We start from the raw sequence: 17,354 nt of genomic DNA, 5'->3' as shown, positions 1-17,354 counted from the left end.
GCTGTAGGCTGCCCAGGTGGAAGCTGAGGTGTTGTTCCTGCAATTTGCGGTGTGGTTCGTTGTGGCAGTGGAGGTGGCCAAGAGTGGTCATGTCGGAAAGGGCATGGGAAAGGGAATTACAATGGGCTGTGACTGGGAGATCTTGTCAGCCCTTGCAGGCCCGGCTGCAATGCTTGGCAAACCGTACCCTAAGTTTACACTCGGTCTCCCAGATGTAGAGGAGACCACATTGGGAGCACCTGATGCAGTAAACTAGGTGACTCCAAACGGACAGAATTACGGTTGACTCTTAACTGCCCTCAGAAGTGACCTGACAATTCACTCAGTCAGGGGAAATTAGGGATGGGCAAAAACCCAGTGATGCCCACATCATGAGAAGGAATAATTAAAGAAAAGTGGATTTTTTCCCATAGAATATTGAATATTTGGATTTATGTACCCTGAGGACTACAAGTATGTTGTGAAGAGATTCAATGTTGAGATCAGTAGATATTTGTCAAATAACAGTTGAAGAATTGGACAGGAAATTGCATTTAATGCAAAGGTCGAACCATTATTTTGACATATGGAGGAGCAAGCCCATTGAGTTGTCTGGACACCTCCAACGTTGTCATCTAATTGGTAGAAAGTGACTTCTCTCCATTAGACACTTATTTGGAGCATTAGCCATTCATTGTAATTGTCTTTGCTGATGGAATATTGAACCAAATGTCGAACTTTGATGACAAAAGGATAGATGGGATTTGTAACTGCTGTGTTTTTAATTAATTATGTGCATAGGCAAAATTGTAGCAAATGGATTTCCATGCAGGCATGTGTGAGGTCATCCATTTTGGGCCTAAGACCGGCGAGACTTCATTGTAAATGATGGAAACATCTAGAAACCATGCAAATCCCGAAGGGAGTCCAGTTATAAATACATCATAGTTACAGACCACAAAATGTCATGAGCAGACACAGAAATTCATCAAAAAGCTTAATGGAACTTCAGCCTTTCCATGGGGAGTAGCAGAATACAATGTGTTAGAAGCTGTGCAGAGCCCTGGTTGCACAACACCTGCTGTTCCGCGCACCACACCTTAGGAACGTTATATTGATCTTGGACAGAATGCAATGTAGACTTATTAGAATGACTCTAGTGGTTAAATGATGAGATATTGTGGGTTGTATTCACAGGAATTTTGAAGATTAAAGTGATTTGGTCAAACTATTCAAGTACACTAAGGGAGCTATTAGAGTTCTTCAAAGCTGTTACTGTTGTTTCGTGGAATCTAGGGCCGGGGACAAAGCTTTAAAACTATGTCCAGGCCTTTCTGCAGTAAAGTATTAAAAAACACTTCCACACACAGCAGGCTGTACTTTCGAATTCTCCTGCAAATGACAGTACTGGATTGCTTATTTTCAATTCAGAGGCTGATAGATCTCTGGGAGCCAGTTGCACCAATGAATATTGAGCAAAGGCAGGCATTTAGTGTTGCACCATGCATAACATATGATCTCATAAATCGCAGAACTGGCTTAATGGACAAATGGCCTTCTCTTGTATTATTTTTATACCTCAATACAGAGATTTTAGTTAAAGGCTTTAAACAATTTGTTCAAATGTAGATAAACTGGTTGAGATAAATGCTACTTGCTACAGTATATGTAGAAAAATGTCTGAAGGTGTCTCTTAGACAAGTTATTGAATATTTTGACAGTGTGTCACATTAGGAAATATTGTGACAGATGGCCAAAACCTTAGTCAAAGCAATAGGTTTTAAAGGAGGAGGAGAGGTGGGGATTTAGAGATTTTGGGAGAAGGTTCCAGAACTTCGACCTGGTCAGCTGATAGGAGTGATGAAAATTAGGGATGTCCAAAAGAACAGAAGACAGATTTTGAAAAGTGCAGAAATGTTCTTGGGGCGGGAAGCTGTTGGAGAGATACAGGAACGGACAGGACCATGAAAGAATCTACATTCATGGATGAGAATTTTAAAATGGAGGGGATGCCAGATCTTGAGGTCAACTATTTCATTGAGTTGAATGACTGAAGTGATTCGGAGCAGAACTCGGTCTACATTCTTTATTTAAGAAAAGGTTAGAGATGGGGTTTATCTAGTCTGTCAAAAAGCATAATTCAACATTAACCTCTATTTATTAATTGTCAACAAACTTTGTTCATTCTCCTTTTTATCTTAGCTGAGAAATATGGAGCTTAGTTGTGCTGCTCAGAGATTGAGTGGAAAAGGAATCTGGATAGGCTGTTTTATATGTCCTAATTACATATGATGCATTTACCCATTAAAGCCGTTAGTTCAGTTCAAATTTTTACATTTTCTTTGCATGAGAGCTTCCTCTCAAAATCTAAAAGTAGTTTACATGTAATTAGTCTGAAATACAGTGACAATAATGCATTGCACGGTTCCACAGATGAATGACTGGTACACAGGAAGAAATCTTCACTCCTCTAAACAGTATTTTCAGTACTGCTATGGGATCTTCAATCTGCTGAATGAGAATAGACAGACAATGGCTCAATTAAAATATTGGAAAAGCTGCACCTCCAGTAATTAAGCTAGCTTTCAGTACTGCAATGAAACATTTAACTGCAATTATGTGCTTGAGACGCAATAGCTCACAGGCAAGTGCACTATCAGCTTAGCCAAGTTGATACTTGACTTTTGGTACATGTTAATTGACTCCCCAAATTCTGTAACGTATCAGCAATTAGATTTTAATAGACTGGTTGCTAAATAACATAGCATAAAACACTGGGTGTGGGAATGACTCAATAAAGTGATCTGCATTCTTCCATTCATAAAAATGTCAGATATCATTGGGAGCTTTGAAACAGAAAATGGTGACTGTGACTACTTTCCCATAGCAGTGATCGCAATCTGTCTGAACCTCCATGCACGTATTTGGCATTGGAGCACTTCCAAATTAGGTGTGTCAAGATTAGCTGACACTTATTAACCAATTCATCACTAAGTGGTTGTTGTCAACTGGACTAAATGGAGATTACCTATCTACAGGCCAACTGTTTTTATTAACATCTGAAGGTTTTAACTTCTCCTCTTTTGAAGCCACAAACAACATATTTGGATATGGTTTGACAGGAAAATTGCACTCTCCTGTGACTTGCTCACCTGATCAGCCTACGTTCAGAAGGTATAGGAGCAGAATGAGGCCATTCAGCCCATCTGCTCTGCCATTCGATCATGGCTGATATGCTCCTCAGGGAGGAGAAAGTGAGGACTGCAGATGCTGGAGATCAGAGCTGAAAATGTGTTGCTGGAAAAGCGCAGCAGGTCAGGCAGCATCCAAAGAGCAGGAGAATCGACGTTTCGGGCATGAGCCCTTCTTCCTGAAGAAGGGCTCATGCCCGAAACATCGATTCTCCTGCTCCTTGGATGCTGCCTGACCTGATATGCTCCTCACCCCATTTTCCTGCCTTCTCTCAATATCCCTTCAACCCAGTACCAATTAAAAATCTAATTCTTCCTTAAATTTGCAAACTGTCTCAGCAGCCACCATACTTTGGGGTAGCGAATTCCACAGATTCACAAGTAGTTTCTCCTCAACTTTGTTTTAAATTTGCTCCCCCTTATCCTAAGACTATGAAGTCTCATCTTAGAATGCCTCAGAAAAGCAAGTATCTACTTCACATCTGCTGTATCCACACCTTTTATCTTGCATACTTCAATTTGACCATTCATCTAAATTCCAAAGAGTATAGGTCTAAACTGTTTAATCTCTCTTCATACAACAATCTCCTCATCTCTGGAATCAAGCTAGTGAATTGCCTCTGAACTGCCTCTGATGCCACTACATCTTTTATCAAGGGGACCAAGATTGTGCACAGTACTCCAGGTGCTGTCTCACTGATACCAAATATTGTTGTAACAATGCTTCCTTTTTATATTTTATTCCTTTAGCTATCAAGATTAGCATTCCATTTGCTTTCTTTATTATCTGCTGTACCTGCATGCTAGTTTTCTGTGATTCATGAACGAGTACACCTAGATCCCTCTACACTGGAGCACCTCAAGGTGTCTCCCCATTAAGGTAACCGGTCCTCTTCCTATTTTTTCAACCCAAATGCATGACCTCTCACTTAACCACGTTAAAGTTCATCTGCAACATTTTGGCCCATTCTCCTAAGCTATTTATATTCATTTGTAAGGCTCTTATTTCCTCATTGCGATTTACTGTCCTGCCTGTTTTTGTGTCATCTGTAAATTTGGCTATAGAGCCTTCGATCCCTTCCAGGGTCACTCGACCTGAAATGTTAATGTTTACTCTGATTTCTCTCCACAGATGCAGCCAGACCCGCTAAGCTTTTCCAGCAATTTCTATTTTTGTCCCTCATTTATAGTATCTGCAGTTCTTTCAGTTTTTACTTGGTCAGTCTTCAGCTGTGAAGTGCTGATGAGCTTTTTAACAATGGTGGTGTCACAGGAGTCCAGTCCAGCCCATTGTCAGCTGTCCACCTGAATCCAGTTTTCAATGAAATACTCTGGATAGCCAGGAGGACAGTAAATTCTAGCTTATTTTATCCTTAGCTCAGGCACTGAGGCTAATTGTCTTGGAGGGGGTGAACGGTTTGATGCATTGTAGCTTCTTTCCATCTGTCAATGATGTCAAGAATAGTTTGGAGTAAAATTATTTTCTGACAGCAGTGCTGTAAGATTATGCAGCTAAAATGGAAGTGGGGTGATCTGTATTTGTGGACATTGAGAATATCAGCTGAGGTTCCTACACAAATAACATCACAGAATGTTGAAAGTAGATAGTGTCATGACCTGTGGTTTGTAGATTTCTTTTTCTTTTCAGTATCTGTAAATGTTGAAATAATTATCTAATTCTGCCTTCCTCTTGCCATAAATATGCAATAGCTTTTGAGTTGTTGAAATCAACTGAGAAATTGTAAGCCTATTTCTGCAACGCATGCAATTTTTTTCATCTTAAAATTCTCTGCGTGGGCTTGTACGCTATTGTTCATAAATGGTTGCAGTTCTGCTTGTGTCTGTCTTCTTCTCTTGCCTTCCTATCCATCCACGTAAGATTCCAAGGCAGACTGCTGAAATAGTGAAGATGCTTCAGAAAACTCCGAAACACTTGTTTATCTCCCCAAATTGTTTTGCACATGGTAGTATGATCAGATGGGGAAAAGAGTGAAACAAATGTGGAGATGCCTTCTATACCATTTAGCGTTGGTCATTGAACTATCCTCTGTATACTGCAGGGCATCTTTATGACTTGTATTTTTACTTTTGGTGTCATTAGTAACATCAGATCAAAGGAGATTTGGCTCCAGGCCATGTTATTAACCTGCAGGTGTTGACGTGTTCACTTTACAGACTGTCATTGCAATTCTGGCCTGAGCCTGGCCTTGTGTTGTAACAGTCTGCATGGAAGGGTCAAATGAAACAAAACAGACTTGGGTTAAAGGGTGGCAGTAGCCTTTAACCCAAGGAAATGTATCCTAGGGCAACAGCTAGCTTTAATTCACTACCTTCACAGTCAAGCTGGTTTGAGATAAGAGACATTTGTTTGGTCAAGGCTCCTAAAGAACCGAAAAATGTAGAAACTCAAAAGGTTCTCATACTGATCTGCAACCTGACTGTGTAAGCTTCCAAAACTTAAAGGAGTTGTTTATACATGATTACTTAGAGACAGGATTTATACTTTAAAAATAATTAGAATTATTGTGCTTGCATTGGTCTCATGCTTGACCCACTTCCAGCCCCTCTTAATTGGTTTGCTGTATTCCTGCCCTCTGTCAGTCGTCTTCGGCAATCACACACAAACGAACATGATTGTCCACCTAGAACGTTCTGTGTCACTAGTCATGGGTTTGTGGGTCTTTGGTGTGGTTGATGAGCCCAATCCTAGAGACACTTCTCTGACCACACATTTGGCAGGAGTTTCCGGGGAGTGGAAGTGGTCCATGACCTTAAGATAGCAGGCATTCTTTTCTCCCAATCCTTTTCCTACTTCCTGTTGCCGCCAGGTCTTCCCAAAGGATTGTATCTATTCATACAGGAGTTTGCTCCAGGTTGGTTTCTTCTGAGTGAAGGTCTCCCTTGTGTTGACATCTATGTTGCATTTCTTGAGGGAAGCCTTCAAAGAATCTGTGACACGCTTCCTTTATCCTTCTCTCGTTTGAGTGCCTTCCTTGAGTTGGCTAAAGATTTACTCTAATAGTCAGGACACTGGCATCCTAAGCAAGTGACTGGCCCGACTGAGTTGGTTTTGGTTGGACATGGCCTCGATATTGGTGCAGCTTGCTGCTTCGGGGACACTGACGTTAATACACGGCCTCCCAGCTGATGCAGAGAATTTACATCAATCAGCATTGGATGGGACTTTTCAAAGGCTTCAGGTGGTATCTACACATACTCTAAGGTTTGGAGTCAGAAGGACTTATACACAAGGATCCTGATCTCTGTGTCGTGATCATTGAAAACTTTAACCCTTAGGCTTCCGAAGGTGGTGCTCACAGATTGGATGCATTGTTGAATTTCTGCGTCAGTGACAGCCTTCGATCAAAGGTTACTTCCCACATCAGGGAAATGTTCCAGGTTTGGGAGGATTTCTCTGTTGACCTTAATGGAGGGTTAGACCAGACCTTAACTTGGGACAGGTTGGTAAAGGATTTGAGTCTTCTTGAGGTTGAGGCTGAGACCAATTCTTCAGTATGCTTCTGCGAAAGCATTAAGTAAAGTTTGAAGATTCTCTTGTGAGAAAGTACTGATGACATTGTCATCTGCATACTGAAGTTCCACAAGCGAGGTCAGATTTCAGTTTCTTTTTGGATTTCAACAGGGTGAGGTTATAAGTTTTCTGTCCATCCTGTAAGGCGGCACGGTGGTTCAGTGGTTAGCACTGCTGCCTCACAGCACCAGGGTCCCAGGTTCAATTCCAGCCTCTGGCAACTGTCTGTGTGGAGTTTGCACATTCTCCCCGTGTCTGCGTGGGTTTCCTCCGGGTGCTCCGGTTTCCTCCCACAGTCCAAAGATGTGCAGGTCAGGTGAATTGGCCATGCTAAATTGCCCGTAGTCAGAGGGAAATGGATCTGGGTGGGTTACTCTTCGGAGGGTCGGTGTGGACTTGTTGGGCCGAAGGGCCTGTTTCCACACTGTAGAAAATCTAATCTAAAAAAATGGTCACCCCTGGGATGTTTGTGCTCGACAAGATGAACAGTCTTGGAGATGAGGATGGAGAAAAGGATCAGAATGATGACACATCCATACTTGACGTCAGTCTTGACCTCCAGAGGATTCTGTTATATTACCATCAGTGAGGACTTTTTGCTGACACCTTAGTGTGGAAGAGACAGAGGATGTTGATGAATATCTCTGGACAGCTAGCCTTTGACAGGGTCTTCCATACTCTTGGTCACATTGATGATGGCCTTGTAGTGTATTTAATGTAGTGTAGTTGATGTTGCTGGCACTTCTCTTGGAGTTGCCGAGCTGTGTAATCAATGTCCATAGTTCCCTGGTTTGGTTGGAAGCCACACTGGCTTTCTGGATGGATTTCTTCAGAGACTGGGACAAAGTGCCAAATGAGGATTTGGGCGATGATCTTCTCTGTCATAGAGAGCAGGGAGGTTCCTCAGTAATTCCCATGGTCCGTTTTGTCTCCTTTCTTAAAGACCGTAGCAATGGCCGTAGCAGTTTCTTTGATGATTTTCAGGCTTAGTTGGAGATGCCAACTAAGCTCTGCTCCTCCAAGTTTGAAAATCCCTGCTGGAATCCTGAATATTCCTGTGACTTTTCCATTCCTCGTGTGTAATGGAGTCTTCAACTTCTACGCTAGGTGGGAGTCCAAGATCATCTTTGATCTGTTGGGGAATTTCCTCAAACACATTCTCATCGACAATTGTAATGCAGTTGAGGAGGTCTTTAGGTGTTTTTTCTATCGGAGACTGCTGTTTGTTTCTCAAAAGGGTTCTGTCCTTATTGTATGCTGGTTTGAGATGGCACTGAAGAAACCTGGGTGTCATGCTTGTCAACAAGGAGTTTAGATTAGATTACAGTGTGGAAACAGGCCCTTCGGCCCAACAAGTCCACGTCGACCCGCCGAAGCAGAACCCACCCATACCCCTACATTTACCCCTTACCTAACACTACGGGCAAATTAGCGTGGCCAATTCACCTGACCTGCACATCTTTAGACTGTGGGAGGAAACCAATGCAGACACGGGGAGAACGTGCAAACTCCACACAGTCAGTCGCCTGAGGCGGGAATTGAACCTGGGTCTCTGGCGCTGTGAGGCAGCAGTGCTAACCACTGTGCCACTGTGCCGCCCACAAACAAGTCCACATCAGCCCTCCAAAGAGTAACCCACCCAGACCCATTTCCATCTTGATTAATGCACCTAACACCAGGGGCAATTTAGCATGGCTAATTCACCTAACCTGCATATTGTTGGGAGGAAATCCACGCAGACATGGGGAGAACGTGCAGACTCCACACAGACAGTCACCCAAGGCTGGAATCAAACCTGAGACCCTGGTGCTGTGAGGCAGCAGCACTAACCACTGAGCCACCCATGTGAGTGGCTTTTTAAATCTTGATTAGATTACCTACAGTATGGGAACAGGCCCCTTGGCCCAACAGGTTCACACTGACACTCTGAAGAGTAGCCCACCCAGACCCATTCCCCTACATTTACCCCTGACTGTGAGCAATTTAGCATGGCCAATTCACTTAAGCTGCACATCTTTGGATCGTGGGAGGAAACCCACGCAGATATGGGGAGAATGTGCACACTCCACACAAACAGTCACCCGAGGCTGGAATCGAACCTGAGACCCTGGTGCTGTGAGGTAGCAGTGCTAACCACTGAGCTACCGTGCCACCCCAACATAAGTTGTAGCTCCTTAGTTTTTTTCACCTCTTGGTTCTTGATTTCTGTAGTTCTTTGCAGCTCTGTCATTGCTATTTGCCTTGCTGATTTTGTCAGGCGTTGAGAGTTTTCCTTCTCTTGCTGCTGAGAACTTGGATGATGTGGTCATTCTCGGCAAACCAGTCTGTGTGTTTCCCGGTTTTGTACCCAATAGTTTCTTCACAGCATGAGGCAGTGGCTGCGCAGATTTTCTCCACTCTATTTAAATGAACTCTTTGGTGAAGACATCATTGGAAATTCACTAGCATACTCAGCCCTTGAATCCGCTGAACGTTGAATTTCTTTTCAGAACACTTTCCTCGTCTTCAGCTGGTGGCATTTGATGGGCGTTGAGTAGCGAGACTATGATAATTATTCCCTAAGTAACGGCATTCACTCCTCGCTACCATAATTACTTCCTCCATTTGCTTGGTAACTAAAGTCAGCGTACTGACCGATTCCTCACCATGGTTCCCTTGTGTATGAATACATCATTTCACTGGCAGGACTGTTTGGTTACCAATTGCTGCTGCTGGATATCTTCCACTCCAAAATTTTTTCATATTCCTATTACGTTGCAAAATTGCCTGCACCGACTGCTGTTATGTTTTTCGCATGATTTATTCGTGTTACATTGATTTCCCCAAGGTCAATACATAACCTTTTGTTGTGCACCCCAAGATGATATGCTGTATGGAAGACATAAAGCTGATGGTGAAACAAGAATAAAGATGTCCCCTCAACCGCTGTCCTCTAAGTTGTACTTTAGTCAGTAAACAGACGATGATGCCCATGTTCTTCCAGTTCACACTGCATGAACTGATTTGAGCTGAGACAGAAGTTAAGATGCTGCAGTTGTTTACAGCACTAGAGAGTGGAAAATTTAGCCTGGGCCCCCATTCCCAATTGTGGTCCAAGATCCATGCTTTGATACCCAGAAATACAGGTGTTAAGATTGTAATGTGGTCATTGCTTATTGATTCAGTACCTGTGGAACAGTTAAACCATGGTGTCGTATCTTGATAAGAAGTCTCTGCTGAAATGTTTTGTTGATGCTTCTATGCTATGACTGTGTTTTTGACCTCTCTTCCCCTTTCTTTTTGGCAGAGGAAAGGAAGTGGAATGTATTTGACACTTCACATGCTGAATTGCCAATGAATATGGGGTTCCCTTCACTCACAAGCTACAACCTAAATAGCATCAACTCCTCCAGTCCGAATAAATCCTTGTGGACAGGACCAGCAACGAGTACGTGGATGGGTCACATAACAAGCACCTCAGTGGGGAATTTAAGTGACTTGCAATTCTCTGAAAGTTTTGCCCCTCTCCCAGATCCACCAACCAAAAGGCACTGTCGCTCACTGTCTGTGCCAGAAGACCTGTCACGCTGCAGGTCTCTGTGGAAGCCAGTGGGCTCCAAGGTGTGGACTCCTGTCAAACGGCGTTGTAACAGTGGTGGAAATGCAGGCCCACAGCTCAGTAACCCAACTCAGCGCCCCACCAGCCTTGGTCTCCAGCAGCTGCCCAATTCTGGCCACTACTCAACCACCAGCAGTTTCACTTTTTCCAGCCTCACAACATCTCCTGAATCCCCATTGCCATGGATGCTGTCGCCAAGCAACCACAGCACAGATATTGGCGACAGAACTTTTTTGGGCGTGCAGTGCATTTTGCCTGAGCATTGCACGTTTGTTCCACAGAGGCGCTTCTCACTCTCCCCCGTGCACATTCAGGAGGCAGCAAGATGTCTGCTGTCAGCCAAAAGTACACCTTCCTCTACTCCAGAGATGAACCGACGGCAGCAGGGCCTGTTGCGGAGTCACTCCCAGCCCTGTGACTTAAACGAACGCAAGTGTGGCGTAAAACGAAGGCACGATGATGATGTCCGATGGACAAGGCCCACCTTAGACTTCTTCAAAATGAACCAGGTATGTCCTAATGTGTGGGAACCAATTGATCTCTTAATCCATTGTAAAACAATATGTAATATGAATACGCAATATTAAGGATCTATAATCAGGCCTGGAATATGAAAGCTTTTCCCTGCCTCACAACATCTCCTAAATCCCCATTGCCATGGATGCTGTCGCCAAGCAACCGCCCCACAGATATTGGCGACAGAACGTTTTTGGGCGTGCGGTGCATTTTGCCTGAGCATTGCATGTTTGTTCCACAGAGGCGCTTCTCACTCTCCCCTGTGCACATTCAGGAGGCAGCAAGATGTCCCCCCCCCCCGGAAAAAAAAACGCCATAACTTTTGATATTATCTTAACCAGTTTCCAATAAATATTGTAAAAACAATGACTGCAGATGCTGAAAACCAAATACTGGATTAGTGGTGCTGGAAGAGCACAGCAGTTCAGGCAGCATCCAACGAGCAGCGAAATCGACGTTTCGGGCAAAAGCCCTTCATCAGGAAGGGCTTTTGCCCGAAACGTCGATTTCGCTGCTCATTGGATGCTGCTGTGCTCTTCCAGCACCACTAATCCAATAAATATTGCTGAGGATCAAGACTTCCATGTCATCAGACTACTCAGCAAACTTTGTCCTTTATGGATTCTGGCATCCTGCTCTTTATAAACTGTTTTTGCAAAAATGTTTCATGTGCATCTGAATCGAAACAAGTAAAGTGATGGGGATGGTGAAGTCAGTTCGGCAGCCCTGCTTCTCCATTACTGATTTTGACTAAAGTTTCTTGTTAATTATCAGATTGGCAATGCAAAAAATCATAGCTAGCTAAGTATTATCAAACTTCAAAATAACCTATTTTTACCAATGTACTTGCAGAGCTTGCATGCCAACAAGCAAATCTGCCAAGATTTTATTAACTGCTAGTCTAGAGCCTGGAGTAACCCTACCTCTTGTATTTTTTACTTGTTTATTTTCCCACCCACCCTAGCAAACTATTTTGTCCTTATTGTTCAGACATAATGCTCCTCTGTCCTGACTCCCTTACGTTGTCAGAAGTCACACAACACCAGATTATAGTCCAACAGGTTTATTTGAAGTCACAAGCTTTCAGAGCACCACCCCTTCATCAAGTGAAGTCACCCCAGTCCAAACCAGAGCCTCTACATCATCCCCTAAGGTGTGTGCAGGATGTCCTAAGTGCTTGCTACATAACTCTACAAACAGATGGTAAAGTTCCAATCGAAAAAACTGCTACGATACACATTTGTAAGGATTTAACTTCAGTAGTGAGTATAGAGTTGGCTCAACGAGAGGAAGTAGTAGGTACTGGCTGAAGGAGAGATGATGGCAAGGGAGGATGTACTTCCTGGAGCAAGTCCAAGATCACTGCTGAAATCCTTCCTGATGTCCATGAATGTCAACAAAGTCTCACCATTCCAGCCATGTCTCAGAAAGTGAACTTGCATCATTTTGAAAATGCTGGAAGTGAAGGTGTTTTAAAGTGCAATTGGAGTTGAGCCCAATAATTTTAAATACTATAATTTGACTGTTGCAATCTTGCAGTGCAATCTGGATTGATTATGCTGCCTGAGCAGTGGCTTACATTAACTGCATCTGCGCTTTTCAACAAGGAAAGAAACTATTGCTGTAACGTGATGCTTGTGTGCTTCTGTTTGCAGGAGAATATGCTCTACATGTAAGCTACATTACCTTGGACCAATACAAAATCATACTAAACAGTAAACAAATTCTTTTATTTGTGTTTGCAGTGAATAATCTCCAATTAGGGTACCACACCTAAATACAAAAGTCACTACACTTATATAATTAAAGATTACCACAGATTGCTTTTTATAAATCTCTAATTGCAGTTTGAAACTTGGTTGAAAAGCAACAGAAAATCCTTTGTCAATTAATATATAGTAACAGTGTGTAAGTGGCATTTTTAAAGACACTGGCACCGTTAAGTCATGAAGCTTCTGTAAGAGCTCTGGATGATACGTAGATTATATCAGGTCAACCAGCATCCATGGAGAGAGAGCAAGCTCGAGTTTTAAACTGAAGCTCTGATGCAGAGTCGTCTATACTCGAAATGTTAGCTTGCTGTCTCTTTCTCCATGGCTGCTGTCTGACCTGCTGTGTGATCTCTGTTTGTTGTTTTCAGTACAGTTTCCACTATCTGCAGTAATTAGCTCCGACCTTGAGCATCTGCATGGGCCAGTACTGCAAATCCAATTAATTTCCTTTCGTCTACAACAAACAGGTTCTCCAGAGTTGTTTGTATGATGCGCAGCGACAGGAATGAAGATGCTGTAACGTTATGTTCAGATATCTTGTATTGCATGATCTGCTTTTGGTTGTGTTTGATTGTACAGTACTGGTGGTGAAGCCAGGGCCAGCTGAAGTCATATGCAGGCAAGCCTTAGTTCTGACATGCCCAAATCCATGTTAACTTGGTATCAACCAATTGTCAGAAATCCTTACATCCCTCTCTCAAATCCTGACCTTTACTGCCTGACTCCAGACCAATAATCCAGCCATTTTGTGTCTCCTCTTCTGCCAGACCTATCCACAGTCTTACTGTAGTTCAGTGATTTAATGGATGAGCACAGAATAAAGGGTTCTACTGTCAGACAATACAGAGGCATGTCCTGACTTGGATCATTACTTTTCATGAGTAATGGTAAAATGTGTTAAATTTTCCATGGTTTTTGATTCACAACTACTACTTATTTGCAAAGTACATTGCCCTTTGATCTCCAGTGGTAGTTTAATCTGGCTAGAGATATTACTACTTGAAATTTGCTTTATTGAAAATTGGAGAAAGGACAAGAATAGAGGGTGCCTGGGAACAAAGTCATTTCCCAGGTTCTGCAAGTTCGACACCAGCTGGGTTGGGTGGAATCCCTTGTAAAAGGCGAAACAATTATAGATGCTGTAAATCAGAAACCATTCTGAGGAAGGGTCACTGGACCCAAAACTTTAACTTTGATTTCTCTCTGCAAGTACTACCAGCCCTAAGTTTTTCTAGCCGTTTCTGGTTTTCCCCTTGTGAAAGGGCTTACTGCAACCTTCTCAAGGGCCATTGACAATAAACATCTAATGTTGGCCTTGTCATTCATACTGTATCTTAAGAAGGCTAATTTTAAAATGCAATTCTTGACATAAGCCATTCAACCCACAATCTTCGATGATGATTCCTGATAAAGGGCTTTTGCCCGATTTTCCTGCTCCTCAGATGTTGCCTGACCTGCTGTGCTTTTCCAGCACCACTCTGATCTTGTCCCCACGATCTTCCACCTCAAGGCACTTACCCCACACTCTCCATAACCCTTGATGCCATTTGTTTTTAAATTTTGCATCTCATTTGTTCAATGTGATTGTCACTCATTCTTTAAAATTGTAGATGCAGGCCCAGCCTCCTCTATATCTCCTCTTCAAACAGTTCTACCATCCGAGGATTTAATCCAGTCAATCTCATTGAGGTCCCTGTATGGCAGATATATTGGAAATGGAGATTAAACCTCAAAGTATAGTGACTGTGATCCCCACTCACAATAAGTCATTTAGCCCGTCAAGTCTGCTCCACCATTCATAGTTGATCTAATATCCTCAACTTCATTTTCTGCCTTTTCATCATAGCCATTGATTCCGTTCCTGATTAAACATCTGTGTATCTCAGTGTTGAATATCCATAGTGATCCAGTCTCAACAGCCTTCTGCAGTGAAGGATCCCACAGTTCATCACCCTCTGCGAGAGGAAATTCTTTATCATCTCTGCCTTGAATGGACAATCCCATTGGTTGTAAAGCACTTTGAGATGCCCAGGGATTCTGAAAGTGCTATATAACGCAAGACACATTTTCTTTTTGCAGCCTAAGTATTCAACATCAAAGAGGCAGGATTTAAGGCAGTCTTAATGAGCAAAGCTCGACAGAATGGGGGTTCCAAAGCATCAGGCCTTGACAGCTGATGGCACCGCCACCAAAGATGGAACAATTAAGATCAGGGATGCTTTTGAGTCAGGAATTGAAGGAGCTCTGATTTCCGTTAAGATTGTAAGCTTGGAAAAGGTTACGGTGGTGAGAGCATGGAATATTTTGGAAATTGAGGCACTGCTTAACTGTAAGCCAGTGCACACAAAGCAATCGCACAACATCTTGCTGTGATTATTAAATGGGTGTTATGTTACAGAACACTTGGGGAGTCTGAGTTGTTTGAGCAATGTACTCTTCAACATGCATGTTGTAGTCTGGAGCTATGACTAGTGATATTGTACAGTGTTTTAAAAATAAGTGTTAGAAGAACTTGCTCATTTAGCTGCGTTACTAGTTCTTTGCTTTTGTATTCTCATTTTCACCAAGTTTTCTAAGTGGTTCTTGCATGCTGTTACCACTCACCCTCCTGATAATGCCAAATATATTAAAAATTTGCAAACAGGAAGCCATTGTGTCTCTGCTTCATGCACCCACTTCCCTTAATTAGAACAGGACATATTAAACTCATCACTTTTTGTTCCATTATCATAAATGGTGACTTGCAGATTATGGTAAGGTACCAGAATTGCAGTGTGAAAAGTCAGCAGCTTGAAGAGAGCTGAGCAGAAACCACAGCTTTTAACGTTCATGTGAAAGCGAGCAGAATCGCTGGGTTATCAACAAACCAGTAGACTTGAGTTTGAGTTGAAGTTCATTTCTGAAGTATTTTGTCTTCCAAGATGCTATGCTTATGCAACTCTTTAGTGCTTGCCTTTGGTTGTATATTCAAAGCCTTGTGATAAAAAGGAAACTTAGTATTTGGAAGTGCCCCCACTGCAATGATATCTATGCGGATGCTTGCATGTTCTCCCGTTATGTGAGCATCTCTGAACTAAAAACAGCTTATTTAAAAAATATCTCTTTCCTGGTGCTAATACAACCTTTTTGTTTAAGTTAATGTAAATCCACACGTGTACACATTTCTGGATTGTTGTTATTGTAGCTGAATGGGGGGATGAAAATAATTTTTATTTTGAAGTTGGCTATTTCAACAGGAGGTTTACAATGCGATAATTGGTACCTCCTCCCCTGGAACACTGGCCATTTAAAAGTTGAGAGCTGGCAAGGAAGCTGGTTTTCAGCCATCATGGCACAGTGTCCAGTTGATTGTTTTTGTTTTTGCAGGCGCTTTGCGCAAATGCTTGTGGTGCTGACTTCAAGAAGGACTCTAGTGTTTGTTGTTGTGGAATATGTTGAGCGCCTCCCACGTCTTGGCAGTGACCTCCCTCAAAAGGCCACAGTTCATGAGGAGGTCCAACACCGGATTAGCTACGCCCAACTCTCCCTTCTCTAAACCATGGCAGCAAGGGTTTGACAACAAATACCTCCAAGAGTTGATTAAATACCCAAGTATGTAGAGTGGTTACCATTGCTATATTCCTGTGTTGCAGCAGAACCTAGACTACATATCAGCAACACATAAGGTCACTGCAGAAGTTCCATTCTCTGTACTGCCTCAGCCATATTCTGTGGATTTGATGGGAGGGGAGCCAGACACATATTAGTGTCCCTTGAAGTGTAAAACTGAACTAGGTAATGCAGATTTGTCTCTTGGTTGATTTATTCAAACTCTTCAAATGGAGGAAGGCAAAATTGTTACCTGTTGTGCAAAGCTTCAAAATGAACATCGTCCTTAATGCTGAAATACGTTTGAGGTAGAGAAGTGCAGAATTAAAGGAGACTGGAAGGTGCTCAGAGTGAAACGCATAAACTTCTTTCCAAAAAGCAGCAAAACAAACAGGGGAAACTGCATCCTTTATTCACTTGGCCACATGCACAAACTTTAGGAACACAGCCAGATGCTAAAAAAGCCAAAATTATTATTGTGTCTGCCTGATTGGAAGTTTATTTCAGCCTGAACCTGATCTAAACAAACATTACAAAGTCCTTAAATCAGAGGATAAACCTGTTGGGGCTTGGGAGACAGTTGGAAACAGTCCTGGTATGTGAGGGATGGCCAATGTTTGAAGGAGACCAATCCAATGAATGAAGACTCCATAAGGTAGGTAATCTGCTTTCACTATTATGGCAGTGAGTGGGAGGTGAGTTGCTTCAATTGCTTTGCAAAGTGCTCAGTTTAGTAACAAAGCAAAGATAAGAGCTCTGGTATTATTTAGTTTGGAAGAAACCAGATTCCTTCATAATTGATGTGGTTGTGGTTCACTGTTCTTTAAACTTCTGATTTAGTCTACAGTAATGATTCTAAAGACAAAATTACTTGTGCTAATTATTCCAAAAATATACAAACAAGTTTTGGACCCCAGCCTGAATCTCAGTGTGGCATGCTTGGCTGTAATATGGCTTTTGGAGAGATTTCTTGCTTTTTTTGAGCAATTAGAGAAATTTCACCCTCTCTAGAAAATGTTGAGTCCTTTTAGATCTGATTGGTCAGCTTGGCTGATGTGCCAGATGTATACTACTGCAGCACCCAATAGTACTTTTCTGTCTGTCAGTATCTCCCCTCTACAGAACTATGATTCTTCCTCAAAGAATACTTTTGAATATGTGTGTCAAGAGAGGGATTG

At 42.5% G+C, this 17,354-nt stretch overlaps 1 protein-coding gene across 4 annotated transcripts in view; it reads left to right on the top strand.

The window, feature by feature from the left end:
- The window catches only part of fam53c (family with sequence similarity 53 member C), a 134,858-nt gene that overhangs the window by 77,160 nt on the left and 40,344 nt on the right, over window positions 1-17,354 (top strand). For all 4 annotated transcript variants that reach the window (XM_072591172.1, XM_072591173.1, XM_072591174.1 and 1 more), the window contains one exon: window positions 9,989-10,809. In XM_072591172.1, the coding sequence (XP_072447273.1) occupies window positions 9,989-10,809 (821 nt within the window). The remainder of the gene's footprint in view (window positions 1-9,988; window positions 10,810-17,354) is intronic.

This window comes from Chiloscyllium punctatum, chromosome 20 (genome assembly GCF_047496795.1).
Source record: "Chiloscyllium punctatum isolate Juve2018m chromosome 20, sChiPun1.3, whole genome shotgun sequence".
Lineage (NCBI taxonomy): Eukaryota > Metazoa > Chordata > Chondrichthyes > Orectolobiformes > Hemiscylliidae > Chiloscyllium > Chiloscyllium punctatum.
The sequence above is the reverse complement of the archived record's forward strand: the minus strand, read 5'-3'. Positions and strand labels throughout refer to the sequence as shown.